Genomic DNA, 18,108 nt, shown 5'->3' on the forward strand with positions numbered 1-18,108 from the left:
GTCAATTTCCCCTCTTATGACTGTTAGCATTAGCCTTATGTATTGAGGTGCTCCTATGTTGGGTGCATAAATATTTACAATTGTTATATCTTCTTCTTGGATTGATCCCTTGATCATTATGTAGTGTCCTTCCTTGTCTCTTGTAACATTCTTCATTTTAAAGTCTATTTTATCCGATATGAGTATAGCTATTCCAGCTTTCTTTTGATTTCCATTTGCATGGTATATCTTTTTCCGTCCCCTCACTCTCAGTCTGTATGTGTCCCTAGGTCTGAAGTGGATCTCTTGTAGACAGCATTTGTATGGGTCTTGTTTTTGTATCCATTCAGCAAGCCTGTGTCTTTTGGTTGGAGTAGTTAATCCATTTACATTTAAGGTAATTATTAATATGTATGTTCCTATTACTATTTTCATAATTGTTTTGGGTTTGTTATTGTAGGTCTTTTCCTTCTCTTGTGTTTCCTGCCTAGAGAAGTTCCTTTAGCATTTGTTGTAAAGCTGGTTTGTTGGTGCTGAATTCTCTTAGCTTTTGCTTGTCAGTTAAGGTTTTAATTTCTCTTGTCGAATCTGAATGAGATCCTTGTTGGGTAGAGTAATCTTGGTTGTAGGTTTTTGCTTTTCATCACTTTAAATATGTCCTGCCACTGCCTTCTGGCTTGCAGAGTTTCTGCTGAAAGACCAGCTGTTAACCTTATGGGGATCCCTTGTATGTTATTTGTTCCTTTTCCCTTGCTGCTTTTAACATTTTTTTCTTTGTATTTAATTTTTGAGAGTTTGATTAATGTGTCTTGGCCTGTGTATCCTTGGATTTATCCTGTATTTTCCTTTCCCATAGTAGGGAAGTTTTCAACTATAATCTCTTCAGATATTTTCTCAGTCCCTTTCTTTTTCTCTTCTTCTTCTGGGACCCCTATAATTCGAATGTTGGTGTGTTTAATGTTGTCCCAGAGGTCTCTGAGACTGTCCTCAATTCTTTTCATTCTTTTTTCTTTATTCTGCTCTGCAGTAGTTATTTCCACTATTTTATCTTCCTGGTCACTTATCCCTTCTTCTGCCTCAGTTATTCTGCTATTGATGCCTTCTAGAGAATTTTAAATTTCGTTTATTGTGGTGTTCATCATTGGTTGCTCTTTATTTCTTCTAGGTCCTCGTTAAATATTTCCTGTATTTTCTCCATTTTATTTCCAATATTTTGGTCATCTTTACTATCATTACTCTGAATTTTTTTTCAGGTAGACTGCCTATTTCCTCTTCATTTGTTAGGTCTGGTGGGTTTTTACCTTGCTCCTTCATCTGCTGCGTATATCTTTGTCTTCTCATTTTGCATAAATTACTGTCTTTGGGATCTCCTTTTCACAGGCTGCAGGTTCGTAGATCCTGTTGTTTTTGGTGTCTGCCCCCAGTGGCTAAGGTTGTTTCAGTGGGTTGTGTAGGCTTCTTGGTGGAGGGGACTAGTGCCTGTATTCTGGTGGATGAGGCTGGATCTCATCTTTCTGGTGGGCAAGACCGTGTCTGGGGGCCTGTCTGTGACCTTATTATGATTTTAGGCAGCCTGTCTCCTAACAGGTGGGGTTGTATTTCTGTCTTGCTAGTTTAGCATAGGGTGTCCAGCACTGTAGTGTGCTGGTTGTTGAGTGGATCTGGGTCTTAGTGTTGAGAGGGAGATCTCTGGGAGAGCTTTTGCTCTAGATTGCTAGATGGGCCGGGAGGTCTCTGGTGGACCAATGTCCTGAACTCAGCTCTCCCACCTCAGAGGCACAGGGCTGACACCCAGCTGGAGCACCAAGACACTGTCAGCCACACGGCTCAGAAGAAAAGGGAGAAAAAAAGAAAAAATAAGGTTATTAACATAAAAAATAATTATTAAAAAAATTAAAAATAAAGAATAAAAAGAAAAAAGAAAGAGAGCAACCAAACCAAAAGACAAATCCACCAATGATAGCAAGCACTAAAAACTATACTGAAAAAGAAAAAAAAAAACCTGACAGAACCCTAGGACAAATGGTAAAAGCAAAGCTATTCAGACAAAATCTTACAAAGAAGTATACACACTCACAAAAAGAAAAAAAGGAAATAAATATATATAACTATATATAGGAAAAAAGAGGAAGAGAGCAACCAAAAACCAATAAACAAGTCTACCAATGATAATAAACTGTAAATACTAAACTAAGATAAACATAAAACCAGAAACAAGTTAGACATTTGCAGAAAGCAAACCCCAAGTCTGCAGTTGCTCCCAAAGTCCACTGCCTCAATTTGGGATGATTCGTTGTCTTTTCAGGTATTCCACCAATGCAGGTACATCAGGTTGATTGTGGAGATTTAATCCGCTGCTCCTGAGGCTGCTGGGAGAGATTTCCCTTTCTCTTCTTTGTAAGCACAGCTCCTGGGGTTCAGCTTTGGATTTGGCCCCGCCTCTGTGTGTAGGTCACCTGAGGGCGTCTGTTCCCCACCCAGACAGGACGTGGTTAAAGGAGCAGCTGATTAGGGGGCTCTGGCTCACTCAGGCTGTGAGGAGGGAGGGTTACTGAATTGGGCGGCAAGCCTGTGGCAGCAGAGGCCGGCGTGATGTTGCACCAGCCTGAGGCGCACCGTGTGTTCTCCCAGGGAAGTTGTCCCTGGATCATGGGACCCTGGCAGTGGCGGGCTGCACAGGCTCCCAGGAGTGGAGGTGTGGAGAGTGACCTGTGCTGACACACAGGCTTCTTGGTGGCTGTGGCGGCAGCCTTAGCGTTTCATGCCCGTCTCTGTTTTCTGCGCTGATAGCCGTGGTTCATGCCCATCTCTGGAGCTCGTTTAGGTGGTGCTCTTAATCCCCTCTCCTCACGCACCTGAAACAATGGTCTCTTGCCTCTTAGGCAGGTCCAGACTCTTTCCCGGACTCTCTCCCGGCCAGCCGTGGTGCACTAGCCCCCTTCAGGCTGTGTTCACGCCGTCAACCCCAGTCCTCTCCCTGGGATCCGACTGAAGCCCGAGCCTCAGCTCCCAGCCCCCTCCTGCCCTGGCGGGTGAGCAGACAAGCCTCTTGGGCTGGTGAGTGCTGGTCGGCACTGATCCTCTGTGCGGGAATCTCTCCGATTTGCCCTCTGCACCCTGTGGCTGTGCTCTCCTCTGTGGCTCCAAAGCTTCCCCTGCCCCCACCACCCCCGTCTCTGCCAGTGAAGGGTCTTCCTAGTGTGTGGAAACCTTTCCTCCTTCACGGCTCCCTCCCACTGGTTCAGGTCCCGTCCCTATTCTTTTGTCTCTGTTTTTTCTTTTTTCTTTTGCCCTACCCAGGTACGTGGGGAGTTTCTTGCCTTTTGGGAAATCTCAGGTCTTCTGCCAGCGTTCAGCAGGTGTTCTGTAGGAGCTGTTCCACATGTAGCTGTATTTCTGATGTATTTGTGGGGAGGAAGGTGATCTCCACGTCTTACTCCTCCACCATCTTGAAGGTCCCCCCATGTTACTAGTTTCATCTTTTAACTTCCCTATTAGTTTACGTGTTGGTGATTTCCTACCTTTACTGTATGTTAGGCTTTATGGTGAGCCTTTCCATTTCATAATTTTCTTGTTTCTAGATGTGGCCTTTTTTTTCCACCTAAAGAAGTTTCTTTAGCATTTGTTGTAAAGGTGGTTTGGTGGTGCTGAACTCTTTCACCTTTTGCTTATCTGTGAAGCTTCTGAGGTCTCTGTCAAATCTGAATGCGAGTCTTGCTGGGTAGAGTATTCTTGGTTGTAGGTGTTTTCCTTTCATCATTTAAAATATGTCCTGCCACTCCCTTCTGGCCTGCAGAGTTTCTGTTAAAAAAGCAGCTGATAACTTTATTGGGATTCCCTTGTATGTTATTTTTTGCTTTTAATATTTTCTCTTTGTCTTTAATTTTTGTCAGTTTGATTACTGTGTGCCTGTGTGTGTTCCTCTTTGGGTTAATCCTGTATGGCAAGGGTCCCCAACCCCCAGGCTGTGGACCAGTATCAGTCCGCGGCCTGTTTGGAACCAGTCAGCACAGCAGGAGGTGAGCAGCAGGCCAGTGAGTGAAGCTTCACCTGCTCCCCATCTCTCCCCATCGCTTGCATTACTGCCTGACCATCCCCCACCCTCCCACCCCCATCTGTGGAAAAATTGTCTTCCACGAAACTGGTCCCTGGTGCCAAAAAGGTTGGAAACTGCTGCTGTATGGGACTCTCTGCACCTCCTGGACTTGGGTGACTGTTTCCTTTCCCAGGCTAGGGAAGTTTCCTTTCCCAGGCTAGGGAAGTTTTCAGCTATTATCTCTTCAAATATTTTCTCAGGCCCCTTCTTTCTCTCTTCTCCTTCTGGGACTCAAGTAATATGAATATTAGTGCACTTAATATCATCCCAGAGGTGTCTTAAACTGTCCTCATTTTTTTTCATTCTTTTATCTTTGTTCTGTGGCAGTGATTTCCACTATTTCAGCTCACTGATCCATTTTTCTGCCTCATTTATTCTACTGTTGATTCCTTCTAGCATTCCATTTCAGTAATTATATTCAAGTCTGATTTTTCTTTATATTTTCTAACTCTTTTAAAAACTTCCAACTTCTTGCTCTGTGCATCTATTCTTCTCCTGAGTTCTTGGATCATCTTTATGATCATTACTCTGAACTCTTTCTCAGGTAGATCACCTATGTCCACATTACTTAGTTCTTCTTTGGTTTTATGTTGTTCCTTCATCTGAAACATATTCCTCTGCTACCTCATTTTGTCTAAATCTCTATTTGTATTTTATGTATGTGGTGGGTTAGTTACGTTTCTCGACCTTGGCGAAGTGGCCTTCTGTAGGGGATGTCCTGTGTGTCCTCTCTTGTTACCCAAGGGCCAGGGGCCAGCTGGTCCCAGGGTAGGGTCTGGCCTGTGTTTGCGGACTCCATCCTGTAGGCTTCAGGATTGTAATTTCCTTGCTTCTGATGTCTGTCCCCCGGTACGTGAGGCTGTTCTAGAGGCTTGTGCAGGCTTCCTGGTGTGAGGGGCTGGTGCCTGCCAACCGGTGGATAGAGCTGCATCCTGGCCCTCTTGTGGGCAGGGCTGCATCTAGGGGCATGTCTGGAATTGGCTGTGGTCTCAGGAAGTCTTTAGGCAGCCTTTCTACTGATGGGTGAGGCTGTGTTCCTGCCCCATTATTTGTTTGGCATGAGGTGTCCCAGCACTGGAGCCTACAGGCTGTTGGGTGGGTCCAGGTCTACTGTGCCATCTTGGTCTAATCCCACTATTGTCTTTTTAGACTCTATTTATTCTGCTCCAGTCTTTGTTATGTCCTTCCTTCTGCTAACTTTGGGCTTCATTTTTTTCTTTTTCTAGTTCCTTGAGGTGTCAAATTAGGTTTATTCATGATCTCTCATTTCATCATGTAGGCATTTATCACTATAAACTTCCTTCTTACAACAGATTCTATTGCATGCCGTAAGTTATGGTATATATTATTTCTTTTTTAATATTTATTTATTTTGGCTATGCCGGGTCTTAGTTGCAGCACTCAGGATCTTCGTTGTGGCATGCGGGCATCTTAGTTGTGGCATGCGAAGTCTTAGTTGCGGCATGCGTGTGGGATCAAGTTCCCCAACCAGGGATTGAACCCAGCCCCCCTGCATTGGGATTGCAGAGTCTTACCCACTGGACCACCAGGGAAGTCCCTGGTATGTATTATTCCTTGATTTCTCTTTTGACTCCTTGGTTGTTCAGGAGCATGTTTATTCTCCATATATGTGTGAATTTTCCAGTTTTCTTCTGTAATTGATTTCTACTTTTATACCATTGTAGTCAGCAAAGCTGCTTGACAAGATTTCAGTCTTCTAATTTATTAAGACTTGTTTTGTGAACAAACATATTACCTGTCCTGGAGAACGTTTCCTGTACATTTGAGAGGAATCTATGTTCTGTTGCTTTCAGATGGAATGTTCTGTAAATGTTAAACTACATGTTAGACCAGGTAGACTTAAGCCCAATGTTTCCTTATTTTTCTGTCTGTATGATCTCTTCATTGTGGATGGGGGAGTACTGAAATCCCCTAATATTACTGTATTGCTCTCTATTTCTCTCGTCTGTTAATATTTGCTTTAAATATTTAGATGTTCCTGTTAGGTGCATAAATATTTACAAATGTTATATCCTCTTGATGAATTGATTCTTTATCATTATATAATGACATTTGTTTCTTAAGGTGTAAATACAGCTACTCCAGCTTGCTTTTGTTTTCCATTTGTGTGGAATATCTTTTTCCATACCTTTACTTTTAGTCTCTCTGTGTCCTTAAAGCTGAAGTGAGTCTCTTATATTTTATTTATTTTTTTGCCCATGCTGCTCGGCTTGCTTGATCTTAGTTCCCCAACCACGAATCAAACCCAGGCCCTAGCAGTGAAAGTGCCGAGTCCTAACCACTGGACCATCAAGGAATTCCCCTGAAGTGAATCTCTTTTAGGCAGCATATAGATGGGTCATTTTTTATAACCATTCAGCCAGTCTGTCTTTTAATTGGAAACTTTAGTCCATTTACATTTAATGTAATTACTTATAGGTATGTACTTATTGCCATTTTGTTAATTTCTTTCTGATTGTCTTGTAATCCCTCTGTTCCTTTCTTGCTTTCTTTACTGTCTGATGATTTTTTGTAGTGGTATGCTTAGTCTTTTCTCTTTATATTTTGTGTATCTACTATAGGTTTTTGCTTTGTAGTTATTAGCAAAGCAAAACTACTCATTTTATATAAATGAGATTTATATAAAACAACTTACAACAGTCCATTTTAAGTTGATAACTTATTTTCCAATGCTTTTGATGTCACAGTATACATCTTTTATGTATCCATTAACAAATTATATAGTTATAGTTATTTTTACTACTTTTATCTTTTAACCTTCCTACTGGCTTAATAAGTGATTAATCACCCACTGCCTTTATGAAATTAGGTTATTCTGAATTTTACTGTATACTTACCTTTACCAGTGAGATTCATAATTTCATATGTTTTCTTATTACTAATTATCACCTTTTCTTTTCAGCTTGAATAACTCCCTCTTAACGTTTCTTGTAAGGCTGGTCCAGTGGTGATGAACTTCTTTTGCTTTTGCTTGTGTAGAAAACTCTTTATCTCTCCTTCAGTTCTGAAGGACAGTTTTCCTGGGTAGAGTATTGTTAGTTGGCACTGTTTTTCTTTCAGCTCTTTATATCTATATATCACGCCACACCCTCTGGGCTGCAAAATTTCTGCTGAAAAATCTGCTCATAGTCCTGTAGGATTCCCTTGTACATAACAACTTGTATTTTTCTTGTTGATTTTAAGATTCTCTCCTTGTCTTTAACTTTTGATACTTGAATTACAATGTATCTTCCTTTGGGTTCTTCTTATTTAATAGTCTCTGGGCTTCCTGGATCTAGATCTAGGTTAGGGAAGTTTTCAGCCATTATTTCTTCAAATGAGTTTTCTGCCCCTTTCTTCCTCTTTTGGGATCCCTTTGCTTGATGTTGTTTCATAAGCTACCTTCATTCTTTTTTCTTTTTGCTGTTCTGATTGGATGAGTTCCACTGCCCTGGCTTTGAGTTTAGTGATCCTCTTTTCTGCTTCATCTAGTCTTCTGAACACCTCTATTGTATATTTTTCAGATCAGTTATTATATTCTTCAGCTCTGTCATTTTTGTTTGGTACTTTCTTATATTTTCAATCTCTTGAAATTCTCGTTCATGGATTGTTCTCCTGAGATCAGTGAGCATCTTCATCACCATCTTTTGCGTTCTTTATCAGACAAATTACTTATCTCTATTTCATTAAGGCCTTTGTCTGGGGTTTTATCTTGTTTTTTCCTTTGGAACATATTCCTCTGTTTCTTCATTTTCCTTGACTCTCTGTGTTGGTTTATATACATTAGATAAAACAACTACCTCTCCCAGTCTTGAAGGAGTGGCTTTGTGTAGGAGATGAATCTTATTGTTCAACTCTGCCCTAGCTCTTGGGGTTATCTCTCAAACCTTCTTGATTGTCCAAGAAGCCTACTTTATTCTTAACCAGTAGTTGAGTGTTCTGACCTGCCAGGGGGAGGATTTCAGTCCGCACTTAGATTCAGGCTGATGTGAAGCCAGACCCACAGGCAGCAGCTATAGCTTTCAAATACATTGCTTTGAGGAGAAGACTGGGAGATGGGCATTTCTGTCTGCTCCCTCTGCTTTTGAACCCTATGATGAAAGCCAGTTAAGAACTATTTCTTTGTTTGATACCATCCTGATGAACCCATGAAGACAAGCCCCATTGGCCACAAGAGCCACGCTATCAAAAAGCTAGGTGTCAGGTATATACATAAGCCCCTTTCTTGGAGACACCATGACCTGGAGTGGGCAGATGGAAAGCATGATGGTGGCACCTGCTGGCCATAGTCTTTGGAGAGCATTTCAGTTGGCCTTTAGTTGTGTGTTCAATTAGAAGTCTGCTCCTCAGGCCAAAGCTTTAAGATAAACAAACTGGGTGCTTTTCAGCTGGCTGCCTCTGCACTGGGCTGTGGTGGTGGGTAGCCAGGTGAGTCTGTGTGAACCCTTTAGGAACTGTTTCTCAGCTCACTCATAGCCTCTGGATCTCATGTGTGCAAGCCCTGGTGGCTTTCAAACTTGGACATTTCAGGGCTCACCTCTCAGGTGCAGGTCTTGAAAGTTAGGGTGCCTGATGTGAGGTTGAACCTCTTTGCTCATCAGGGATAAGCTCAGAGTTGTCAGTTCCCTCTTGATTGCAGGTTGTTGCATTAGGTTTATGATGAGATTGTCTCAGCTTCTCCTACCTCCTACGGTTTGGGTGTTTTCTCTGTTGCCTCATATGTAGAAGTCAGCTAGTTTGGGGGTTTCTTTCAGGGGAAGAAGTTCTGACTGTAGCTGTGGATTTGGTGTGTCCATGGCAGGAGGTGAGCTCAGGATCCTCTTAGGTCACTGTCTTGAACTGGGACCCTATCTCATTTTTTTGATGAATCATCCTAACAGGTGTGAGTGATATCTCATTATGGTTTTTGATTTGTATTTTCCTGATGATTAGTGATACGTAGCACCTTTTCATATATCTGTTGGCCATTTTTATATCTTCTTTGGAGAAATACCTGTTGAGGTCCTTTGCCTGAGAGGGGCTGGAGGCAGCTCACAGACCACTGCAGGGTCCACAGCCAGGACTGATTTCTGTTGACATCAGTACACAAGTGGGCAAGGCTCCTCCTGGGCCCCTTGGTAGACCCCACAGTTCTCTCACAGTCACTTTTGTTCATGCATAAGTGCCCAACTTTTTGTTGGTGGACAGAGGAGTGAGGGATATTTTATATGGCCATGATGCTAATGTCATTCCTCAACCTTCTTATTACAGTGTTAGTTGTAATATATACACACACATGTAACTGGCTCACATGGGAGTATATATACCAGATGAAGTCCCAGAATGACTAGATCAAAGGGTATATGCAGTTTTCATTTTGATACAAATTTCTCTCTATCAAAGTTTACACTCTACCCTGCAGTATATGAGAATGCCTGTTTCCCCAAATCCTGACTCTGATTTTACCAAAGAGTAAAATCAAGATTTGATTTTGTGAAAAGAAAAAAAAATTCATTGTGGTTCTGCTTTGCAATTATTAAGAGTAGGTCTAAGCTTTTCCTCCATTTAAGAGAGATTTACATTCCCCTGCCTGTGGTCTATCCATATTCCCTGTGCACTTTTCTATTTTGGGTTTTGGTCATTTGCTTATTGGGTCACTGGAGCTCTGTCCGTTTGGATAGGGGTGACAAATAGTTAGAATATCTTTTTTTTTTTTTTTCTGTTAGAAACGAAGGTGGCTTAGGTAAGAAACAAAAAACTCAATTTTCAAAAGAGACAGTCACTTTCAGCCCATCTGGTGATGACTAGAAAGGGTTCCAGAATCCAGGTATTTGCACCTAAGTGCAGGCAAAGCCCTTTCGTGGAAATATGCTAAACGCCCTCTGTGGATCCAGTTTCCCTTCCAGCTGGGTGATCCTCAAGCTTTGGCTTTACTGGAAAATGATTTGGACCCAGATTACAACTTAATAGGAAAAATTGCTAAATGAAAGCAGAAAGTGAAGAGTGACCTGCCCCAACAGGGAATCAACAGTATACAAACTGATAAGCATGTAGGAAGATAAACCATGGAGTATCTTTTTTTTAATTTAATTTTTATTCTTATAGGAGTATAGTTGATTTACAATGTTTTGTTAGTTTCAGGTATTGTGGTTCAGTTATACATATATCCATTCTTTTTCAGATTCTTTTCCCATATAGGTTATTACAGAATACTGAGTAGAGTTCCCTATGCTATAGAGAAGGTCCTTATTGATTATTTTATATATAGTAGTGTGTATATGTTAATCCCAAACTCCTAATTTATCCCTCCCCCCCACCACCTTTCCCCTTTGGTAACCATAAGTTTGTTTTCAAAGTCCCTGAGTCTGTTTCTGTTTTCTAAATAAATTCATTTGTATCATTTTTTTAGATCCCACTTATACTTGTTTTTCCTCTGTCTGACTTACTTCACTTAGGATGATAATCTGTAGGTCCACCCATGTTGCTGCAAATGGGCATTATTTCATTCTTTTTATGGCTGAGTAATATTCTATTGTATACATGTACCACATCTCCTTTATCTGTTCCTCTGTCGATGGACATTTAGGTTCTTGGCTATTGTAAACACTGCTGCCAGGAACATTGGGGTGCATGTGTCTTGTCGAATTACGATTCTCTCCAGATAGATGCCCAGAAATGAGGTTGCTGGATCATATGGTAGTTCTATTTTTAGTTTTTTAAGGAACCTCCATACTGTTCTCCATAGTGGCTGCACCAATTTACATTCCCATGAACAGTGTAGGAGGGTTCCCTTTTCTCCACATCCTCTCCAGCATTTACTGTTTGTAGACTTTTTGATGATGGCCATTCTGAGTGGTGATACCTCACTGTAGTTTTGATTTTCATTTCTCTAATGATTAGTGATGTTGAGCATCTTTTCATGTGCTTTTTGGCCATCTGTATGACTTCTTTGGAGAAATGTCTATTTAGATCTTCTGCCCATTTTTGATTGGGCTGTGTTTCTTTTTGATATTGACCTGCATGAGCTGTTTGTATATTTTGGAGATTAATCCCTTGTTGGTCACTTAGTTTGCAAATATATTCTCCCATTCTGTGGGTTGTCTTTTTGTTTTGTTTATGGTTTCCTTTGCTGTGCAAAAGGTTTTAAGTTTAATTAGGTCCCATTTTTTTACTTTTTATTTTCATTACTCTAGGAGGTGGATGCAAAAAGATACTGCTGAAATTTATGTCAGAGTGTTCTGCCTATGTTTTCCTCCAGTATCCAGTAAGTATCCAGTCTTAAGTCTTTCATCCATTTTGAGTTTATTTTTGTATGTGGTGTTAGAGAATGTTCTAATTTCATTCTTTTACATGTAGTTGTCCAGCTTTCCCAGCACCACTTATTGAAGAGACTTTTCTCCAGAACACTCCCAAACTCATTCTACAAGGCCACCATCATCACCCTGATACCAAACTAGACAAAGCTACCACAAAAAAAAATTACAGACCAAAATCACTGATGAACATAGATGCAAAAATCTCCAGCACAATAATAGCAAACCAAATGCAACAATACATTAAAAAATAATAGGAAACCAAATGCAACAATACATTAAAAGGATAATATACCATGATCAAATGGGATTTATCCCAGGGATGCAAGGAGTTTTCAGTATCTGCAAATCAATCAGTGTGATACACCACATTAACAAATTGAAGAATAAAAATACGATCATCTCAATAGATGGAGAAAAAGCTTTCGATAAAATTCAACACCCATTTATGATAAAAACTCTCCAGAAAGTGGGCTTAGAGGGAACATACCTCAACATAATAAAGGCCATATCCACTCTCACCACTATTATTCAGCATAGTCTTGGAAGTCCTCATCTAGGCAATCAAAGAAAAAGAAATAAAAGGAACCCAAATTGAAAAAGAAGTAAAATAGTCACTGTTTGCAGATGACATGATACTATACACAGAAAATCCTGAAGATGCTACCAGAAAACTACTAGAGCTCATCAATAATTCAGTAAAGTTGCAGGATACAGAATTAATACACATAAATCCCTTGCATTCCTATACACTAACAACAAGATCAGAAAGAAATTAAGGAAACAATCCCATTTCCTATCCTATCAGAAAGAATAAAATACCTAGGAATAAACCTACCTAAGGAGGCAAAAGACCTATACTCAGAAAACTAAAAGATACTGATGAAAGAAATAAAAGATGACACAAATAGGGACTTCCCTGGTGGGGCAGTGGTTAAGAATCCCTGGTCTGGGAATATCCCACATGCTGCGGAGCAACTAAGCCCGTGTGCCACAACTACTGAAGCCTGCATGCCTAGAGCCCATGCTCCGCAGCAGGAGAGGCCACCACAACTAGAGAAAGCCTGCGTTGCAGCAACAAGACTCAACAGAGCCAAAATTAAAAATAAATGAATTAATTTTTTTAAAAAAACAAACCTAAGGGGTAAGCTTCTTGGCATCAGTATTGGCAAAGTTTTTTAGATTTGATCCCCAAAACAAAAGCTAATATAAACAAGTGAGACTACATCAAGCTAAAAATATTTTGCACAACAAAGGAAGCCATCAATGAAATGAAAAGGCACCCAATGGAATGGAAGAAAATATCTGCAAATCATACATCTGATAATGGGTTAATATCCAAAAATATAAAGAACTCATACAACTCAATACAAAAAAATAATCAGATTAACATACGTACAGAGGATCTAAATAGACGTTTTTCCAAAGAAGACATACAAATGGCTGACAGATACATTAAAAGGTACTCAACATCACTAATTCTCAGAGGAAAGCAAATCCAAACCACAAGATATCACCTCACACCTGTTAGAATGACTATTACACCTGTTAGAATGACTTACCAAAAAGATAAAAATAACAAATGTTGGCAAGGATGTGAAGAAAAGGGAACCCTTGTGCACTGTTGGCAGGAGTGTAAATGGGTGCAGCCACTATAGAAAACAGGTTCCTCAAAAAATTAAAACTACCACATAATCCAGCAATCCCACTTCTGGATATTTATCTGAAAGTAACAAAATTGCTATTTTGAAAAGACACCTGAGTGCCCATGTTCATTGCAGCATTGTTTACAACAGCCAAGATAGGGGAACAACCAGAGTCCATCAATGGACTGATGGATCAAGAATCTGTATATGTATATATGCATATGCATGTATATATATGTGTGTGTGTGTGTGTGTGTGTGTGTGTATACACACACACAATGGAATGTTATTCAGCCATTTAAAAAAAGAAGGAAATCTCACCGTCTTGCGATGTGGGTCAACACAGATGGACCTTGAGGGCATTATGCTTAGTGAAATAAATCAGAGAAAGATAAATACCATATGTTATCATTTATATGTTGAATCTAAATTTTAAAAGATACAGAGAATACATTGGTGGCTGCCAAAGGTAGGTGGTGGTTGTAATGGATGAAAGTGGTAAAAGGCACAAAATTTCAGTTGTAAGATAAACAAGTCCTGGAGATGTAATGTACAACAGTCCTGGAGATGTAATGTACAACATGTGACTCTAGTTAACAAATACTATATTGTATATTTGAAAGTCACCAAGAGAGTAGTTCTTAAAAGTTCTCATCACAAGAAAACTGTAACTATGTCTGGTGATGGATGTTGACTAAACTTACTGTTGTAATCCTTTCATAATATATATATATATATATATATATATATATATATATATATATATATATATATATTTGAAATCATTATGTTGTACACCTAAAACTAATACATTATATGTCAATTATATCTTCAAAAAATCAGTTGTCTTTCTATACACTAAAAACAAACTATCAGAAATAGAAATTAAGAAAACAATCCCATTTATATTTGCATCAAAAAGAATAAAATGCCTAGGAATGTCTTTAACCAAGGAGGCAAAAGATCTGTACACTGAAAACTATAAGACAATGTTGAAAGGAAGTGAAGACACAAATAAATGGAAATATATTCTGTGCTTTGGGACTGGAAGAATCAGTACTGCTCAAATGTCCACACTTCCCAAAGTGATCTATAGACTCGATGCAATTTCTCTCAAAATTCCAGTGGTGTTTTTTTACAGAAATAGAACAAACAATCCTAAAATGTCTATGAAACCACAAAAGACCTGAATAGCCAAGGCAATCTTCTGTAAGAACACAAAGCTGGAGGCATCACATTGTGTGATTTCAAAGTATATTACAAAGCTATAGTAATCAAAACAGTATGGTATTAGCATAAGAACAGATATTTAGACCAATTGAACAGAATTGAGAGTCCAGAAGTAAATTCATGCATTTACAGTCAACTGATCTTTGACAAAGGTGCCAAGAATACATAATGGGAAAAAGATAGTCTCATCAATAAATGGTGTTGGCAAAAACTGGATAACCACATACAGAAGAATGAAATTGGACCCTTATTTCACACCTGATACAAAATTTAATTCAAAATGGACTAAAGAATTGAACATAAGACCTGAAACCATAAAACTCTTAGAAGAAATTATAGGGGAAATTCTTCTTGACATTGTCTGTGCAGTACTTTTCATGGTATGATTAAAAGCAGGACAACCAAAGCAAAAATAGACAAATGGGATTGCATGAAACTAAAAAGCTTCTGCACAGTAAGGAAAACAATCCATAGAGTGAAAAGACGACCTACTAAATGGGAGAGAATATTGGAAAACCACATTTCTAATAAGGGGTTAATATCCAAATTTTATATGTAACTCACTATTCAATAGTAAAAAAATTTTTTTAAAAAGATTGAAAAATGTGCAGAGGATCTGAATAGATATTTTTCTAAAGAAGATATACAGATGGCCAACAGTTATATGAAAAAAGCTGAACATCAATAATCATCAGGGAAATACAAATCAAAACCACAATGAGATGTCACCTCACACCTGTTAGAATGGCTGTCATCAAAAAGACGAGAGAAAAAGTGTTAGCAAAGAGAAGAGAAGGTAATCTTTGAGCATTGTTGGTGGGAATGCAAATTGGTGCAGCCACTATGGAAAACAGTAGGGAGGTTTGTCAAAAATTTAAAATAGAGCTACCATATGATCCAGCCATCCCACTTCCGGGTGTATATACAAAGTAAATGAAAACAGAATCTTGAAAAGATATCTGTACTCCCATCTTCATTGCAATATTATTCACAATAGCCAAAATATGCAAACAGTCTAAGTGTCTGTCCATGGATGAATGGATTAAGATGTGGTATGTACACACACACATGAATAGTATTCGTGAGAAAGAAGGAAACCTGCCATCTGCAACAACATAGATGGACCTTGAGGGCATTATGCTAATTGTGATAAATCAGAGAAAGACAGCTACTGTATAATATCACCTATATGTTAAGTCCAAAAATTCAAATTCATAGAAACAATCTAGGATGGTTGTTACCAGGGGTTGGGAGGGAGGGGGGACTGAACTTCCAGTATAAGATGAATAAGTTGGGGATCTGAAGTGTACAGCATGGTGATTACAGATAATACTGTATTCGATATGTGAAAGTTGCTGAGAGTATATTTTAAATGTTTTCACCACAAAAATAGTATATTTGTGAAGTGATGGAGGTGTTAGCTAACACCATGGTGGTAATCATTTTGCAATATGTTAAGTGTATCAATTCAACGCATTGTACACCTTAAACTTACACAATGTTGTATGTCAATATATCAATAAAGCTGTGAAAAAAGAAAACGAAAATGAAGAAGTATTTAGCATCACTGTCCTTAAAAGTGAAGCCATCTTCAGAAGATGAGAGATGAATGTGGGAGATGCCATGGAACTAGTCCTGTGATTTCAGTGTAGAATGGGGTCCTAGGGTGCTCATCTTCAAGAGAAAAAAATGTGTGTTTAACCAAAAGAAAGCATGACCAAAGAAGCCATCCAAATGATTGATCATGGAGTTCCCAGGACTGAAAAGCTGATGGACCGCCTACTAAATATATACATGTAAATATTGGGGTTGGCCAAAAAGTTCATTTGGGGGTTTCCGTAAGATCGTATGGGAAGAGAGAGGAACCAAGATGGCGGAGTAGAAGGGCATGCTCTCATTCCCTCTTGTGAGAACACCAGAATCACAACTAGCTGCTGGACAATCATCAACAGGAAGACACTGGAACTCACCAGAAAAGATACCCCACATCCAAAGACAAAGGAGAAGCCACAATGAGATGGTAGGAGGGGCGTGATCACAGTAAAATTAAATCCCATAACCGCTGGGTGGGTGACTCACAGACGGGAGAACACTTATACCACAGAAGTCCACCCACTGGAGTGAAGGATCTGAGCCCCACGTCAGGCTTCCCAACCTGAGGGTCTGGCAACGGGAGGAGGAATTCCTAGAGAATCAGACTTTGAAGGCTAGCGGATTTCATTGCAAGACTTCGACAGGACTGGGGGAAACAGAGACTCCACTCTTGGAGGGCACACACAAAGTAGTGTGCGCATTGGGACCCTGGGGAAACAGCAGTGACCCCAGGGGAGACTGAACCAGACCTACCTGCTAGTGTTGGAGGGTCTCCTGCAGAGGCAGGGGGTGGCTGTGGATCACCAAGGAGACAAGGACACTGGTAGCAGAAGTTCTGGGAAGTACTCCTTGGCGTGAGCCCTCCCAGAGTGTCACTGGCCCCAACAAAGAGCCCAGGTAGTCTCCAGTGTTGGGTTGCCTCAGGCCAAACAACTAACAGGGAGGGAACCCAGCCCCACCCATCAACAGTGAAGTGCATTAAAGTTTTACTGAGCTCTGCTCACCAGAGCAACTGCCAGCTCTACCCACCACCAGTCCCTCCCATCAAGCCTCTTAGGTAGCCTCATCCACCAGGGAGCAGACAGCAGAAGCAAGAAGAACTACAATCCTGCAGCCTGTGGAACAAAAACCACATTCACAGAAAGACAGACAAGATGAAAAGGCAGAGGGCTATGTACCAGATGAAGGAACAAGATAAAAGCCCAGAAAAACAACTACATGAAGTGGAGATAGGCAACCTTCCAGAAAAAGAATTCAGAATAATGATAGTGAAGATGATCCAGGACCTCGGAAAAACAATGGAGGCAAAGATGGAGAAGATGCAAGAAATGTTTAACAAAGACCTAGAAGAATTAAAGAACAAACAAACAGATGAACAATACAATAACTGAAATGAAAACTACACTAGAAGGAATCAATAACAGAATAACTGAGGCAGAAGAACCAATAAGTGACCTGGAAGACACAATGGTGGAATTCACTGCTGCAGAACAGAATAAAGAGAAAAGAATGAAAAGAAATGAAAACAGCCTAAGAGACCTTCAGGACAACATTAAACCCAAAAACATTCGCATTATAGGGCCCCCAGAAGGAGAAGAAAGAGAGAAATGACCCGAGTAAATATTTGAAGAGATTATAGTCAAAAACTTCCCTAACATGGGAAAGGAAATAGCCACCCAAGTCCAGGAAGCACAGCGAGTTCCATACAGAATAAACCCAAGGAGAAACACACCAAGACACATAATAATCAAATTGGTAAAAATTACAAACAAAAATTATTGAAAGAGCAAGGGAAAAATGACAAATAACATGCAAGGAGACTCCCATAAGGTTAACAGCTGATTTCTCAGCAGAAACGCTACAAGCCAGAAGGGACTGGCATGATATACTTAAAGTGATGAAAGGGAAGAACCTACAACCAAGATAACTCTACCTGGCAAGGATCTCATTCAGATTCGATGGAGAAATCAAAAGCTTTACAGACAAGCAAAAGCTAAGAGAATTCAGCACCACCAAACCAGCTCTACAACAAATGCTAAAGGAACTTCTCTAAGTGGGAAACACAAGAGAAGAAAAGGACCTACAAAAACAAACCCAAAATAATTAAGAAAATGGTCATAGGAACATACCTATTGATAATTACCTTAAATGTGAATGGATTAAATGCTCCAACCAAGACACAGTCTTGCTGAATGGATACAAAAACAAGACCCATATATATGCTGTATACAACAGACCCACTTCAGACCTAGGGACACATACAAACTGAGAG

The 18,108-nt window shown here is 39.9% G+C and overlaps 1 protein-coding gene across 1 annotated transcript in view; it reads left to right on the plus strand.

The window, feature by feature from the left end:
* The window catches only part of LOC131752928 (uncharacterized), a 134,225-nt gene that overhangs the window by 57,366 nt on the left and 58,751 nt on the right, over positions 1-18,108 (plus strand). The window contains 1 exon segment of the mRNA XM_067030636.1: positions 11,248-11,318. Within this exon segment, the coding sequence (XP_066886737.1) occupies positions 11,248-11,318 (71 nt within the window).

Source organism: Kogia breviceps, chromosome 3 (assembly GCF_026419965.1).
Source record: "Kogia breviceps isolate mKogBre1 chromosome 3, mKogBre1 haplotype 1, whole genome shotgun sequence".
NCBI lineage: Eukaryota > Metazoa > Chordata > Mammalia > Artiodactyla > Physeteridae > Kogia > Kogia breviceps.